At 36.0% G+C, this 16,591-nt stretch overlaps 1 protein-coding gene across 1 annotated transcript; it reads left to right on the forward strand.

The window, feature by feature from the left end:
* The first annotated feature begins 1,708 nt into the window (after positions 1-1,708).
* Positions 1,709-2,650, forward strand: LOC119036410 (olfactory receptor 6C76). The gene has a single exon (XM_037128171.2). The coding sequence runs from the start codon at positions 1,709-1,711 to the stop codon at positions 2,648-2,650; it is 942 nt and encodes a 313-aa protein (XP_036984066.2).
* The last annotated feature ends 13,941 nt before the right edge of the window (positions 2,651-16,591 follow it).

Consider the following 16,591-nt stretch of genomic DNA (forward strand, 5'->3'; position numbering starts at 1 on the left):
GAACATAGATCTCATAATAAACCAATTAAGATATACTTGCCAAAGGTATTGTGTGCGTGTGCATGACTCATCAGTGCCCTGATACTATTTTCCCAAAGGTCATTAAGACTTAGTCTCAAAGAATATTTCTCAATAAAAAAAATATGTAGAAAGTACAATAAAGGTGCTAGGTTTGCTTTTTGCCTGGGGGAAATAAATGAAAATGATCTTCTGTGAAATATCAGATTACCAACAAATCATTCTAAACTTGCTTTATTTTAAAAGTTTATCTGAAGATTTGGTGTTAGGGAAGAAGGTGGAATACTTCAGGATTGTGGATTCAGGACAATGGTGAGAAAAAACAAGGAAACTGCTTCATTAGATGTTTTGAGATAGAACATCAAGGTTTTTATGAGAAAATATAGAGCTTCATGGGAAAAGAAGGAAAATGTTATTCTCCAAGAAGTGTTAGCCTACTGCTTGTCTTTTGATTTAAGATATTGAGCACATTAGTTTGCATTCAGTATTTAATACTAACCATCAAACTTTTGACATGTGTTTAGTTTATTTATTTATTTATTTATTTTGTGTGTTTATTTTTATTTGGTATTTTCACTTCTATTCACTATATAGCATTGATTACCACTCTACTTTGTTTCTCTCTCTCTTTTCTATATATAATACATATACTATAAATAATATATATTCATTAGTTATATCAACTGAAATTAAAAAATGAAAAATAGTGATTTCTATAATAGAAATATGTGGAACATGACATGGTTTCCTTGATACATTTATACTTTAGAAAGACCTGATGCATATGACTGGTGGAGTATCCAAGATATAAAGTATATTTATGTATACTAAATGGCATATGTAAAGTGTATATTTCACATATAAACCTTATATATGAGTACTTCTGAACTTCATTAACATATTTAGTGAACAGGTTGATGCTCAACTGTTAACTAGATTTTTAAAAACTATTTTATTGGAAATTTTAAAACAATAAAGTGAAAAACTTAGTTAACTGAATTTTCATTGAAAGACACCTTTTTTTTAGAAAAATCAAGAATAAAAAGAGGTGTTTAGATTGTTCATTGATATCTGGAAATAAAATGTGTAGTGAATTGAAAAATATAAGTAGTATTCATATAAACCCCTGTTTAATATAAATAAAAATTTATTATACAATGTTAGAATGACTTGGTTTCTAACTTTTTACAAAGAAAAGGGCAACAAATAAATAAATATTTACTGCTCCTCAAAAAAACATTTAGAATTTCACTGAAAAATATTAATTAGGGTCAGTTGAGTACTTATTTCTATCTTCAGTAGGAATTATGCCTGGGAAAAAAGACAAGAACAGCAGCAGTTCCTCCATATTTTAGCTAAACAATGAAGCATGAAAAGAGTTCATCTTTAATCAGTACATTTCCCATGTAACAGTTATAAGCAACAGAAGCAGAGTAAACATGAAGCAAGAAATCAGAGCAATACAACTGAAATTAAACATCGAAGATACACCCACAAGATGTATAATAGAATTGGGGGAAATGGGGGCTATATAGAATGAATAGAAAAACATTTTTTAAGCCTCAGGTACTTCTTATGAAAATACAATCACTACTTTAAAAATAGGTACAGATATTTATGCGTGTCAAACTGATTTATGTTTGTCTTTCTTGATTTTGCCAGTAAAATTTCTGAAAAATCAACCACAGAAATGAAAAACCGAACATCTGTGACAGATTTTATCCTCCTGGGTCTGACTGATAACCCAAATGTACAGGTCCTGATTTTCTTCTTTTTATTACTCATGTATGTAATGAGTGTCACTGGAAATCTTACTATCATCATTCTTACCTTGCTGGATTCCCACCTGAAGACCCCTATGTATTTTTTCCTCAGAAATTTCTCCTTTTTAGAAATTTCATTTACTTCTGTCTGTAATCCTAGGTTTTTGATCAGCATCCTAAATGGAGACAAATCTATTTCTTATAATGCTTGTGCAGCTCAGCTATTTTTCTATATCCTCCTTGGTTCAACGGAGTTTTTTCTTCTGGCATCTATGTCCTATGATCGTTACATAGCTATCTGCAAACCCCTACATTACACAATCATTATGAGTAACAAGATCTGCTACCAGCTGGTAGGCAGCTCTTGGCTGGCTGGTTTCTTGGTCATCTTTCCACCACTGACCATGGGCCTGCAGCTGGATTTCTGTGACTCCAATATCATCGACCACTTCACCTGTGATTCTGCCCCTTTACTGCAAATTTCTTGCACAGACACAAGTACTTTAGAGCTCATGAGCTTTGTTTTAGCTGTGCTGACTCTTATGTCCACTTTGATGTTAATAATTCTCTCCTATTCTTACATCCTCAGAACAATTTTGAGAATCCCCTCAGCTCAACAAAGAAAAAAGGCCTTTTCAACCTGTTCCTCTCATATGATTGTTGTTTCTATCTCTTATGGAAGCTGCATCTTCATGTATGTGAAAACATCAGCAAAGGAAGGGGTTGCTTTGACAAAAGGGATAGCTATGCTCAATACTTCTGTCGCTCCTATGCTGAATCCGTTTATTTACACCTTAAGGAACCAGCAAGTGAAACAAGCATTTAAGGATGTTGTAAGAAAGTTATGCTTCTCAAAAACATTTTTCTGACTGTAATTTATAACTGAAACATACACAGTTTTAAACAGAGAACCCATGAATAATTTTTAAATACCTTTTCTGTTGCCTTTTATTTCTTTTCAGAATTATAATTATTTATGCTATTTTGGATATGAAATCCTTACATTGTAAATACTTCTTAAATAACTTTAAGATTTTATGTGTTTATTTTTAGAAAGGGGAAGGGAGGGAGGAAGAGAGGAAGAGAAACATTGATGTGTGAGAGATCGATCAGTTGCCTCTTGCACATGCCCCAGTAGGAGACCAGGCTTAGATTCAAAAGTGCATATGTCTCTATGTACAAACATGTATATATATGTACATGTGTATTTGTGCATTTGTGTGTATGTCTCTATGTACATACATATGCTTTTTAATGCTTTTTAAAAAATAAAACAAAGAGGTAATTCAGCCATTTGAATAAGGAATAACTTGTAAGAGTTAAACAATGTGGAAAAAGTTATTAATTTTTATATTAACCCTGAAATTTAACTAACAATTTACAATAGTCTATATAAAATTTTAAAAACATATTACATATTTGCCATCAAGGTACAAAATTAGTATGGTAAAAATATTTTTGCTATTTTTTTCTTTTTAGAGCAACTTAATATATGAGTGCTTAAATAAGAAAAAATAACATAACAAACTATAACTTTAAGAACAATTTATGAGTGTAGGACTTTTATAATTATTGTTAATACTTAAGAAAGGCAGTAGCATATAAGCATATTTCTATAAAATATTCTTACAGGGAGCTAGCAACATTTGGTTTAGAAATAATACTCTCTCTCCTTTGTGAGCACCTTGATTTACTCAACATTGTGATTTGGAACACTTTAACCAACCAAATACTAGCTAATTGTATTGTTTTCTCTCTTACCAGTGTCTCCAACTTTGGTAAGGTTTGACCATTGTATTATGTAAGATTACACTGGTTGCCGAATAAATATTAAAAATAAAATCAGATTAAGAAAAAGTGATTTAATAAGTTTAAAATCTTAGGTAGACACATAATAGCCATGAAAACTCTGTTTAGCTCAGGAGCTGAAAAATGGATTTATTTATACTATGACTACTTATTGCTCATAATCTCTCTCAATGCTTCCCTCTGTCTTTGTTTTTAATATATTTCATTATTTGGTTCAATTTTGTTCCCTTCTTTCATAACAGATCATCTTTTGTCACGTGATAAATTGTACAGTTCCTTGTAGACTTCAATTCACTCTTTTCAGCTCATGCTAAGAGATAGGAAACTTTCTGCCACCAAGTTCAATGAAAGTAGCAGTTAGAATATGTTGATTGACACACCGTTGAATAGGTAGCAATCATTAAACCATCTCTTTGATTCCTGAGCATCACTTCCATGTTTCATAGCCATAGTGTGTTGCTTAAGTATATGTGTGCTGAAGTCAAGCTGTCTAGATCTGTACTCCAGCTCTGCCATTTACAAGCTTGAGATTTTCAGAAAATTTTAAACTTCTCTGGGGTTCAGATTTTTTACGTGTACAGGAGGTACAATAATTATACTTAACCATGGACTTGTTGTTATGATCGCAGATAGGTTAAACTTCTAAAACATGACAAGTAATATAGTAAGTGCTCAGTAATTTAATAATAATTACTTTTATTATAACAAGTACTTGTATTCACATAGTCTAGGTCACATTATAAGCTGAAGAGGTAGAGGTGAGGCAGCAGCTAATCTTGCTGGACATTGAAGGAGAATAGTTGTTGGGTATAGACAACCATTTCCATTTATTTCAGCCAACTCCATTTGGATAATCTGGTTGGATGGAAAGCATATATGCAGATATGCTTTCCAAGCGGATATATGCAGAAGCACTTTCCAAGGTAATAACCACTTAGGTATATTCTTTAAAGGGTAGCGTAGACTTGATAAACTTAAGGTAACAGAAAATTTGTCCTTTGTCCTGTCCAGCTGTCATATTTTGTTGGATTTTGATTCTCACAAATCATAGTAAAAAATAGTCAGATGTATAAGACAAGGTAAATTAATCACTTACAAAATATTTCATGTATAGGGAGCTATATGCATAGTCTCAGTATACTAGAAAAGCTGAGTATCTTTTGATAAAATCAGTGTTCAAAAATTGAAAGTATCATCTTCTCCCTCCTACCAAATCTGCTCTCTATCTGTTGTCTTATTTGATAAATATCACCTTACCCAACTTGCCAAATCAGAAACTTGGGATGCATCTCAGACTGCTTCTTTCCTTGTTCTCATATGAAGTTGTTCCTCAAATCCTGTGGGTTTTTGTTCTAATGTTCTCATTTTTCACTTCCAATATGTTAGTTTGGTTCTGTAAAATTTATTATCTGGAGTGAGTCAATCTACAAGCTGTTTAAATAACCCCATATTAAGTGGAATTATGGAAGGAAAATAGAAAATACTCAAGTTGTTTTAGGTGGTAAGAGAGTTAACAAAAGGCAGGACATTAGAGGATGCATAACCAGTGGAAGAACTAGAGAAGCAAAGGAAATGATACAATTGCATACAGTGCTTGAGTATGAGAAAATGCCCAACAGTGATGTCAGCAGGCTTCAGCAGTGGAGCTGGTCATTCTCATGTTGACAAAATCTTATATTGGCTGCCTACTGACTTTTCCCTACTGTCAATAGCTGCTGAGGAAATGTGTTGTCTCCTCTTTGTTTTCCATGTTCAAGATCCCATGAGCATCTTTTCTACATGAATAGAATACTGCAGATAAGATAGACTCTACAAACAAGCTCAATTTAATAAATAAATTCAGCAATTGACAGGATAGAAAGCCAACATACAAAAAATGATTTCCTTTTATTTTCTTTTTCAATTACAGTTTACATTTAATATTATTTTTATTAGTTTCAGGTATATAGCATAGTGGTTAGGCAAGCATATATTTTGCAAAGTGTTCCCATTGATATTTCCAGTACCCACTGGTACCATGCCTAGTTATTACAGTATTGATAAGTTGCTTTCTTTATGATAGCAATACATAGTTGAAACTCAAAATAAACAATGTCATTACTGACCAAAAAGTAAAATAGTTAGGTATAAACCCAAAAAACTTTGTATAAAATCCAAAGGCTCAACAATACAAATGTATGCATACAAAATTAAAGACCTTTAAAAAGAGACATGCTATTACTGTATTCAACATTTTTATATCAATCTTTATAACATCAATTCCTCATTTTAACTACAGATTCATTGCAATTCTGAAGTCCTAGCAAATATTTTTGTAATATTGACAGTCTTATTCTAAACTTTATATAAGAAGGCAACAAAATATATTAGACACAAGTAATTTTGAAGAAAACAAAAGTGGGGTTTCACATAAAAATCTGCTATAATTTTACAATAATCAAGAGAGTGTATTTTGAAAGAATATATGCATAAATTAAAGAAAATAGACACCTCTGAAATAAAGTCACATAAATATATTCAAGTGAGGTTTGCTAAAAGTACAAAGCAATTAGATCAAGAAAGTATAGTCTTTCTGATATATAATTTGGGAGTATTGGGTATCCATATTCAAAGAAATACACATCAACCTACACAGCACACCTTATATAAAAATTAACTTTAAAATATAGGTCTATAGTAAAGTTAAACTTCTAAAAATAGGAAAAAATATTATATAAATAGACTAATAAAATATGAATTCTCTTGATTTATATTAGGCTTTCTCCTTTTAAAATATTCATTTATGATCCAAATTTATCATCTCATGAAACAATATGTAGGTTTTTCCCTTTTCATTAGTGAGTAGTATTCTAATATAGGTTCTTACCACAGTTTGTTTATCCATCCACTGGTTAAAGAACTTTTGTAATTCACAAAAAAAGGAAGGAGAGGAAAGGAATCAAAACATTATATTAGGAAAAATGGTGCACATAATTACACGTAATTTGGAAATAAAAGTAAGATAATTATAATTATGGCAATAAATTGGTAAATAGTATTGAAATCCTTATAAAAATGCAACATATCATAACTGGTACATCAAAAATATAAAATCTGAATATTTATATATAGGGCAGAAATAGGTTTACAGGTGTGTGTGAAACAAAATTTATTCTTATATTTTCATGTATTAATTATTGTATTATTTTTTCTATGAACAACTGTAAACCTACTTTTGCCTCACCCTACATTTATTACAAATTTTGAATCCTCAATTAAAAATCATCTCAAAAGAAACTTCTAGAATAAAATAGTCTTAAAGAAGTATTTAGTAAATATTTAAGAAAGAATTCATATGTTTTACACCTTCAGAGAATAGCTAGATAAGTATGAACACATTAATGACCCAAGGACAGAGACAATGTGGGGGAGGATTGAATGTGGGAGGTGGGGGTGTGTAAGGCAGGGAAGAGAAATAGGGGTAAATGGGAACAAATGTAATTGAACAACAATAAAAAAATAAAAATGAAAATAAATAAATCAAAAATTAAAAACGAGAACAGCATAATCTTCATATAAAAGTTGACAATGATATAAGGGTCTCTCTAAGTCTGCAAAAAGTCAAATCCACTAGAAATGGAGCCTGGGCATACATTTATTCTCATCAGTGCCCCCAAACAAAGAAGGATGAAGGGTACAAACAGAAATCAAGGACTTTGTGAATTCATCAGTTAAGGATAAAAAGGGCTTTGATCAGAGATGGACCAACAGAGGTTTCTCAGGTACAGGTAATGTAGCTTAACCTAGATTGTGGGTACCTCTACAGTTAGACACTGTTTTGTATGGATGGTAAATTTTTTTAAAAAATAAAAGTACAGCAATATAAGTCTATGTATGGTATTATAAAGCTCATTAGTGAATTTTGATAAAATTATTAAAATTTACCCATAATATGATTATATGTTTGAAAAATCTAAAGGAATCATTTGACAAAAAGATCACTTGTTATAAGATATATTCATTAAGATCAAGACCTTTTCTAAATGCAAAAATACTGGTTAAATAAGTTACATATGTTAACACACCACATGCATTACCAAAAAATAAAACAAGGGGATAAAAAGAAAACAAAATAGAAACTTTCAATTGAGATGGCTGCATAGATAAATGCAGTATTTGGAACCTCCCACAACCACATCAAAATTACTATCAAACTATGTAAGGACCATCATTCAAAACCACCTGAAATCTAGCTGACCAGAAGTCCTATAACTAAAGATATAAAGAAGAAGCTACATCAAAACTAGTAGGAGGGATGGAGACTCAGAACAGGTTAGTCCCACATCCATGAGTGACAGTTATAAAGTGGAAGCATAGCTCAGCTACAGAGATCCCACCCAAAGGAGCCAAGGGTCCCAGCCCCACACCAGAACCCCCAGCCAAAGTTTCCAGTGCCAGGAAGAGAAGTCCTTATAACTTCTAACTGTAAAAACCAGTAGAGATTGTGGCTGAGTGAGATGGAGAGGATTCTTCAAGTCCCTGGCATTTCTCTTAAAAGGCCTGCTTATTGACTTACTTAGTTTCACCCACTCTGAGTTTCAGCACTGGGGTAGCAGTTCAAAAAGCACCAAGGACATTTGGGGAGAAGCTGAACTGTCTGGCATCAAGGTGATGGCTGGCAGGCCAGCTTTCTGCCATACAGAAGTGCTGGCAGAAGTAATTGTCCCTTTTTTGACCCCTCTCCCCACAGAGCCATCAGCCAGGTGCTATATCTCCATCAGTCTGGCTAAGACTGTTGCCCTGCTCTGGTGATGCCCAGAGACCCTGCCCTACCCTATTTGCAGACTTACAAAAACCATTTCCAGTGGCTTTTCCATACAAACCACCTCTCTTGGCTCATGTTTCAGACTTTCCTAAAAGCTTTCAAACAAATAGCAGCTGGCCTCTGAGTACCCTGTACCTCTTGCTAAGAGGTCCCAGGCCTGGTACAAGTGGCAACCAGTCTTGATTTGCATCGTGGCCTCTTCTGGGAATGTCCAACACCAGCATAAATAGCAGCCATCTGCAGATCCCTCTGTAGCTCATGCAGAGTGGCCACATGCAGGGCACAGGCAATGGCTGAGCTTGGCCTACACCTCCCTGGAGGCCCCAGAGCCAGTGTACCTGGTCAACAACATCTGACCAAGCCAGATTACAACCCAACCTTAGCTAAGAGTGACACACTCAAGGCGCAGACTTGGTGGGCACCAAAGTTCCACCGAAGCAGTCCTGCTTCATGGGGTCAACACCTGCACAGCAGCTACTCTGCTATAGTTGCAGTGCATCCTTGCAGCCTCAGCCTGCGGGTCAATACCTCCCAGCGATGTGCCGACAGCAATCAATACACAACTACAAGAGGGTGCACACAGCCCACACAGGTAGAGAGGCAAACCTGAAGAACCTGGCTCAGGTGACTGGCAAGGCTGTGCTATTGGCCCTAAAGATACCTACTACAAAAGACCAGTCTACCAAGACTGGGAGATGTAGCAGTTCTAATACATAGAAACAAACACAGGGAAGCAATGGAAATGAGGAGACAAAAAAAACATCCCAAATGAAACAGTAGGAGAAATTTTTAAAGAAAGAACTGAGTGAAAGTGAAATAGAGGCAAGCAAACTTCCACAAAGAGCTGAGATGAAGGTTATATGAGTGCTCAAGGAACTTAGAAACACACACAGATTAGAAGTAAAAGGATGACAAAAGATATTTCATGAAAAGAATTTTTTCTTTCTTTTTAACTTTTTTATTGTTGTTCAAGTAAATTGTCTCCATTTCCCCCCCACCAATCCCCATCTCCCACCCTTGATCCTACCCCCTTTGGCTTTGTCCATGTGTCCTTTATACATGTTCCTTCATGGCCCTTCCCCTATCTTCCCCCATTGTCCCTCTCCCCCCTCCCTTATGGTTACTGTCAGTTTGTTCTTTATTTCAATGTATCTGATTATATTGTGCTTACTTCTTTGTTTTGTTTATTAGTTTCCACTAATAGGTGGGATCATATAATATTTCTCTTTCACCACCTGGCTTATTTTGCCTTAGTACGATGTTCTCCTTTTACATCCATGCTAACCTGAAGGGTAGGAGTTCCTTCTTTCTTTCTGCTGCATAGTGTTCCACTGTGTAAATGTACCCAGTTTTTTTATCCACTCACTTACTGATGAGCACTTAGGTTGCTTCCAGCATTTGGCTATGGTAAATTGTCATAGGCTGATCAAGGCTGCTATGAACATTGGGGTACATAGGTTGTTTAGTTGGTAATTCAGGATTCTTAGAGCATACTCCCAACAGTGTATCACTGGATAAAAAGACAGTTCCACTTTTAGGTTTTTTTTTGAGGAAATTCCATATTGTTTTCCACAGTGTCTGCACCAGTCTGCATTCCCACCAATAGTGTACTAGGGTTCCCTTTTCTCCACAACCTCACCAGCACTTGTTTGTTGATTCTGCTTTGATGGCCATTCTGACCAGTGTGAAGTGATATCTCACTGTGGTTTTAATTTGCTGAGCACCCTTTCATATGTCTCTGGGCCCTCTGTATGTCCTCCTTGGAGAAGTGTTCATTCAGGTCCTTTGCCCATTTTTTAATTGGGTTGTTTGTCTTCCTGAAGTAGAGTTGTGTGAGTTCTTTATATATTTTGGAGGTCAAACCCTTCTGAGGTATCACTTGCAACTATATTTTCCCATATGGTTGGTTCCCTATGAAAAGGAAATTTTTAAAAAGCTAGTATAACAATACTTATATCACACAAAATATGCATAAAAACAGGAGACAAAGAAGGACCCAGCAATTCCACTTCTGAATATTTATCCAGAGAAATTCAAAACACTAGATTAAAAAGACATATGCATCCATATGTTCATTGCAGCATTATTTACAATAGCCAAGATATGGAAGCAACTCAAGTATCCATCAACAGATGAAGATTAAAAAGTGGTGTATGTATTCAATGGGATATAACTCAGTCACAAAAAAGAATGAAATCTTGTCATCTGCAACACCATGGATGGACCACCACAGAATGGTCACAGTACAGTACAGGATGGGGAATACAGTCGATAATGTTGTAATAGCTATACATGGTGTCAGATGGGTGCTAGATTTATCAGGTGATGACTTTGTAAGTAATATAATGTCTAATTACAGGCTTATACACTGGAAACAAGCATAATACTATATATTGACCATTAATTTAAAATTTAAAAAATTTTAAAAATAAGTATTCAGGACTAAACCTTTTTGTAGTTGCATAATATTACTTGTTTGATATGACTCATTTTTATCATTTTAAATACAATATGTAAAGTCTTAATTTTTGTAAATCTTAATTAAATTCAATGTTTCAACTTTCTTGTGCCAGATCAAAAATGTTAACACTTGGACTTCCGCCAAGATGGAGGCATAGGTGGATGTGCCGTGCCTTCTCACACAACCAAGATTAGAGAAAACTGAATATTAGCAACAGAAAACATAGCCAGAACATGGAAAATTGAACTTTTCGGAAGTCCGTTAACAACAAATTCTTCAGCCTGACCGGTAAGGGGCGAAACCAGCGGCTGACGGAGCAGGGTTGCACAGGAGGACTCAGCCAGACACACTCAGGCCCGCGGAATCCAGGCACAGGGTCAGACCTAGTGAGCGACCCAGCGAGCAACCAGGCGAGCGACCGAGGGGGAGACAGCCGGGCCCGGGGCTGCCTGTTGACTGAGGTCGCGCATTTGTGCGAGGGTGGACAGGCGAGAGAGTGGGCGGTTGGACTGGGCCGGCAGGTCCCCACGGCAAGCGGCAGTGGAGGGCGCCACCATTTCCCTGCTCTGGCCCCACCTCCACATACAGCGTCATAACCCAGCGACTCTGAGTGGCCCTGCCCAGGTGAACCACCTAAGGCACTGCTCCTCCGCACCCAGCTGTGAGAAGCGGCAGAGGGGGTCGCCATTTCCCCGCTCTGGCCACGCCCCCACATACAGCGTCACAACCCAGCGACCTGGGAATCCAAGGCAACGCTTCTGACATTTAAAGGGCCCGAACAGACCAAGAATGGCGCAGGAGGAGCTCAGAGCCCCAGAGCCAATAAATCTAAGTGATGAAGAAATAGCAAAACTCACAGACGCACAGTTTAAAACATTGGTGATCAGGATCCTCACAGAACTGGTTGATTATACCGACAAATTAGACAAATATATGAAGGCAAAACTAATTGAAATGAATGGAATTGCACAGGACACCAATAGCAATGAAAAGGAAACTGGGACTCAAATCAATGGAGTGGACCAGAAGAAAGCAAATAATGGCCGAACAGAAAAGAGTCAAGAAGCAAGAATTCAAAGAAATGAGGAGAGTCTTAGGAACCTCCAGGACATCTTTAAACGCTCCAACATCCGAATTATAGGGGTACCAGAAGGGAAAAAGGCACAGCCACCAGTGGAAAACTTATTGGAACAAATAATAAAGGAGAATTTCCCCAATCTGGCAAAGGAAATAGACTTCCAGGAAATCCAGGAAGCTCAGAGAGTCCCAAAGAAGTTAGACCCAAGAAGGAACACACCAAGGCACATCGTAATTACATTAGCCAAGATAAAAATAAAGGAGAGAATCCTAGAAGCAGCAAGAGCTAAGGGGACAGTCACCTACAAAGGAGTCCCCATCAGACTGTCAGCTGATTTCTCAAAAGAGACCTTACAGGCAAGAAGGGGCTGGAAAGAGGTATTCCAAGTCATGAAATCTAAAGACCTACAACCAAGATTGCTCTATCCAGCAAAACTTTCATTTAAAATGGAAGGACAGATAAGGTGCTTCTCAGATAAGATCAAATTCAAGGAGTTCATCATCACCAAGCCCTTATTATATGAAATGTTAAAGGGACTTATCTAAGAAAAAGAAGTTAAAGAAACATGAACAGTGAAAGGACAACAAACTCACAGTTATTAACAACCACACCTAAAACAAAAGCAAACTAAAAGGACAGCTAGATCAGGAGTGGAAACATAGAAATGAAGATCTCAAGGAGGGTTAGCAACAGGGGAGTGGGAGGAGGAGAAGGGGGGAGAAGGTACAGAAAATAAGTAGCATAGACAGTAGATAGAAAATAGATCGGGGGGGCAAGAATAGCATGGGAAATATAGAATCTAAAGGACTTGAGACACATGGTCATAAACTAAAGGGGGGGTGATGGTGGGGATGGGGGGTAGGGTGGAGGGGAATAAAGGGGGAATAGAACAACTGTAACAGTATAATCAATAAAAAAATTAAAAAAATGTTAACACTTAGTTTCATAACAACCTATTCTTATAATATAGTTTCCCAGAATATATTACTAATAAATAAAACTTTATTGTATACCAAATGAAAACTTTGAAAATCAATGATAATTTTAAAACAAACTCTTGCCTTCCTTAAAAATGAAAATTAGGGAAAGAAATTCATAAAAACAATAGTGCTATAATAAAACATAATAGAAACATAAAGCAGATATTTAAGCAACATGCAACAAGGGCATTTCCCCCAATCCCTTTGCCATTAAAGCTTGTTCTCTTAATCATGACAAATTTATTACTCATGAGCCCCGATCTACCATCATCAAACCATAAACTCCTATAGCAACTAATATGTAACCATACAAGGATTTTCCAGATTTCTAAACTGTCATCTCATCTCCTAGTGACTGTCATTTTTATTTCTTTTTATTAATTAACCAAAAGCAACATTTTAAAATTAATCTCACATATCTTACCTTATGTCTTAAAATATTCTCAGATGGGTTCCTTTTCAAAATATGTAAATATTTCAGGGGCAGATATTTCAAAGTCAAAGTCATTATATCAGTGGTTTTTAAATGAGTGAGCTGTTTTTGAGTCATCCTTGTACATATAGTCTTATAAAGTATCATCTGCAGGCACAATGAAGAACAGGACAAGGTCTGTCCAGAAAGTATCTGGTCGTATACTATGAAAACTAGAGACATTTATTGAAGAAGATACAAGATACAAGAAACACTGTACATAAGACAATGACAGCTTAGTGCCCTTCAAAGCAGGCACCTTGGGACTGCCCACAGTTCTCCCAATTGCCATCAGCCAGCTGCCTTGTTGAATTTTCCTGAATCGCATTGGCAGTCTGAAACTTCTTCCCCTTTCAAGGTGATTTGAGTTTTGGGAAAAGCCAGAGTCACAGGGCTGTGACCAAATTTGGGCTATAAAGGGGCAGGGTCACCTGGGTGACTTGATGTTTTGCCAAAAACTCTACACAAGACATGATGCATGAGCAGGCACATTGTCATGATGAACCTGCCAATTGCCAGTTGCCCATAGCTGTGGCCTTCTGAATCATTGAAGTGGTTTCCATGGAGGAATGTTCAATCTTAACACAAAATTGAATGCAGACTCATTGCTCTACTCACTCAGTCCTTTGATTATGATGGTCACATAGTACACATGGTCACTCAATGGTGTCTACCACCCCACTGACTAGCATTGCAAAGTCATCATTATTCATGCATGCACATTCTAGTCCACCCTCCTTGGCTGCCAGGTTACATCAGTGTTGTGCAAACCATTCTTGTTATATTAACAATGGCTGGACTTTTCCCAGACAGACCTTGTATGTATGTCATATTCATCCAGTTTTTCAAAAGTAGATAAATGCTCCCACATTTAAAAAACATACACAGCCCTAGGTGGTGTAGCTCAGTGGATTGAGCACGGGCCTGTGAAGCAAAGGGTTGCCGGTTCGATTCCCAGTCAGGGCACATGCATGGGTTACATACAGGCCAGGACCCCAGTAGGGGACACGTAAGAGACAACCACACATTGATGTTTCTCTCCCACTCTTTCTCCTTCCCTTCCCCTCTCTCTAAAAATAAATAAATAAAATATTTAAAAAACATATACATGTAATCTACAATATCTTTAAATACATGTAAATTTTTCTCGATGTGTTTTCTCTTTATATTAAAGAGATACTTTACAAGCAATTACTACATGGGAATTCAGGTAAAGCAAAATATTTTGAGTATTAAAATTGTTTATACCCATAAAGTTAGAGGGTATATTAAGGAATTGTATCAGGCTTGTGCTTTTTTTCTCATCTGTAAAATGGGAACCTGGCCTCTGTCTGATGCTGCTATTCTGTCTTATGTCTCAAAGGACAGTGTCCCTGCTGCAGCCTATTTTAATTGCTTAGCCAAAGTTCACGATGCAAAAAAATGTATTAGTGACTTTAGAACCTAGGTCTCTGAGGATTCTTTATTTTATTCATTCAAGTGATCCCAGTGCACCTTCAGAAGACTCAACAGAAACACTTAAATATAATTATTTTGGGAGTAGGAGAGCCAGCTCATTGCTCAGAACCATCATAGCTCATCCAAAATCCAGAGGAAGTTCTTCTATTCTCCTTTACGTGAGGTTTTCTTCCCTTTGTGACAGATATCAAAGGAAAATGTTTCCAGAGTTTACAATAAGAAAGAGTCTGTAATATGATATGACAGTCTTTATATGATGTGAAAAAAATGGGAAACTTGAAGAACTTAAGACCCTCCACAAGATGCATGGAGAGTAAGTGTGGGTTGACACCCTATTAGACCAGTGTAAAGGCCCATCTTCCCTAACTCTGCACAGTTAAACACAATAGGAATTGCCAACTGAAACCATGAAATATTACCAAAAGAGTAAGTACTGTAAAGTAGATATGAGAATTCCTTTTTCCCTTTTGAGAGATAAGAGAAAGAAATATTACTATTTTATTGCTACTTATTGCTATTTTCGTATCCCTACAGTAATTGAGAGAGAATTAATTCTTAGATAAATCAAGTTTAAAAAATGAGGCAAAGATTAACTAAAGCATACTAAATTGATAGCACACAATTGCACTTTGTTGATCCTAAACAAATACACAGCCAGATATTTCTACTGAAAATTGATTTATTCAGGAACAACAAAGAATTGCAATTTGGTATATAACCCTAATATCATGTTTATTACTGTAGTAGAAAGAAGGTGTCATTTTTGTATTAAAATGCTGGATTTCTTGTTGATAGACTTAAAACTGTAACCAGTGATAACATCCTTAGTATTTTTTATTATAGAATATACTTTATTTCAATAAACTTTGATATTTAGATTAAAAATACATTTTGGGGCATGTGATATAATGGCCAACCACCCTTAAGTCCAAGAGAAACAAAAGAGAAGTTCTTTTATAGAGCATAGGGAGAATTCAGAGGAGCTTTTATAAACAAAAAGTCCTTTGGCGGGAAATGGCAGTTTGACATGTAGTGGCTTTCTATTGGCTGATTTGTAACAGTTTTTGGCTGAGCAATTGCCTGTCGAGAAGATCCTTTTTCTTCTTGCTAGAGCAGTAGAGTGCAGAACATTTTTCTTTTGGAGGTAATTGAGGATGAGTGGTAAAGTATGAGCTGTACCTAACTCTCAACTCTAATTTAAATGAAATTTGTATTTATTAATCTTCACTACTTGCATATAAGAGAAGCCATTAATAAATCGATCTTATGATACAAAAGCAAAAGTAGGATTTGCATAGAGAAGGACTGAGGGCATATGAAAAAAAATCCCAGGGAATTGGAAAGCAAAGCACTGTTTTTCTTTCCTTGAATAAGCTGTTGATTAGTATGAGAGGCTCACAGAGACCACATTTTCTGAGTGGAAGGGTCATCGAAGAAAACAGTTTTCATTATTTATCTACTTCTTCAAAAACTGTGAGGGTTTAAGATCTGAGGTAAGTGTATGTGACAGGTTGTCATTACATAATGTTGGTCAGTAGTTTGATTAGTGTCTTCATCTTGGTCGTGCCAAGTCTGCATCAATTCCCATATGGTTTTTTTATAGAGAAATTTTTTAGAGTTTCCCCGTTTGAGTGTCCAATTTTTTATGTTAGTCCCTAGAAAACAAAGCTGGCCTTGCTGTATGTATCTAATTTTATAAGGTACATATTTCTAGGACCAAAGGAATCAATATTTTCAGGCTCAGCTGT

Source organism: Artibeus jamaicensis, unplaced genomic scaffold (genome assembly GCF_021234435.1).
Source record: "Artibeus jamaicensis isolate MK-2021 breed Jamaican fruit bat unplaced genomic scaffold, CSHL_Jam_final contig_233, whole genome shotgun sequence".
In the NCBI taxonomy this organism is placed as follows: Eukaryota; Metazoa; Chordata; class Mammalia; order Chiroptera; family Phyllostomidae; genus Artibeus; species Artibeus jamaicensis.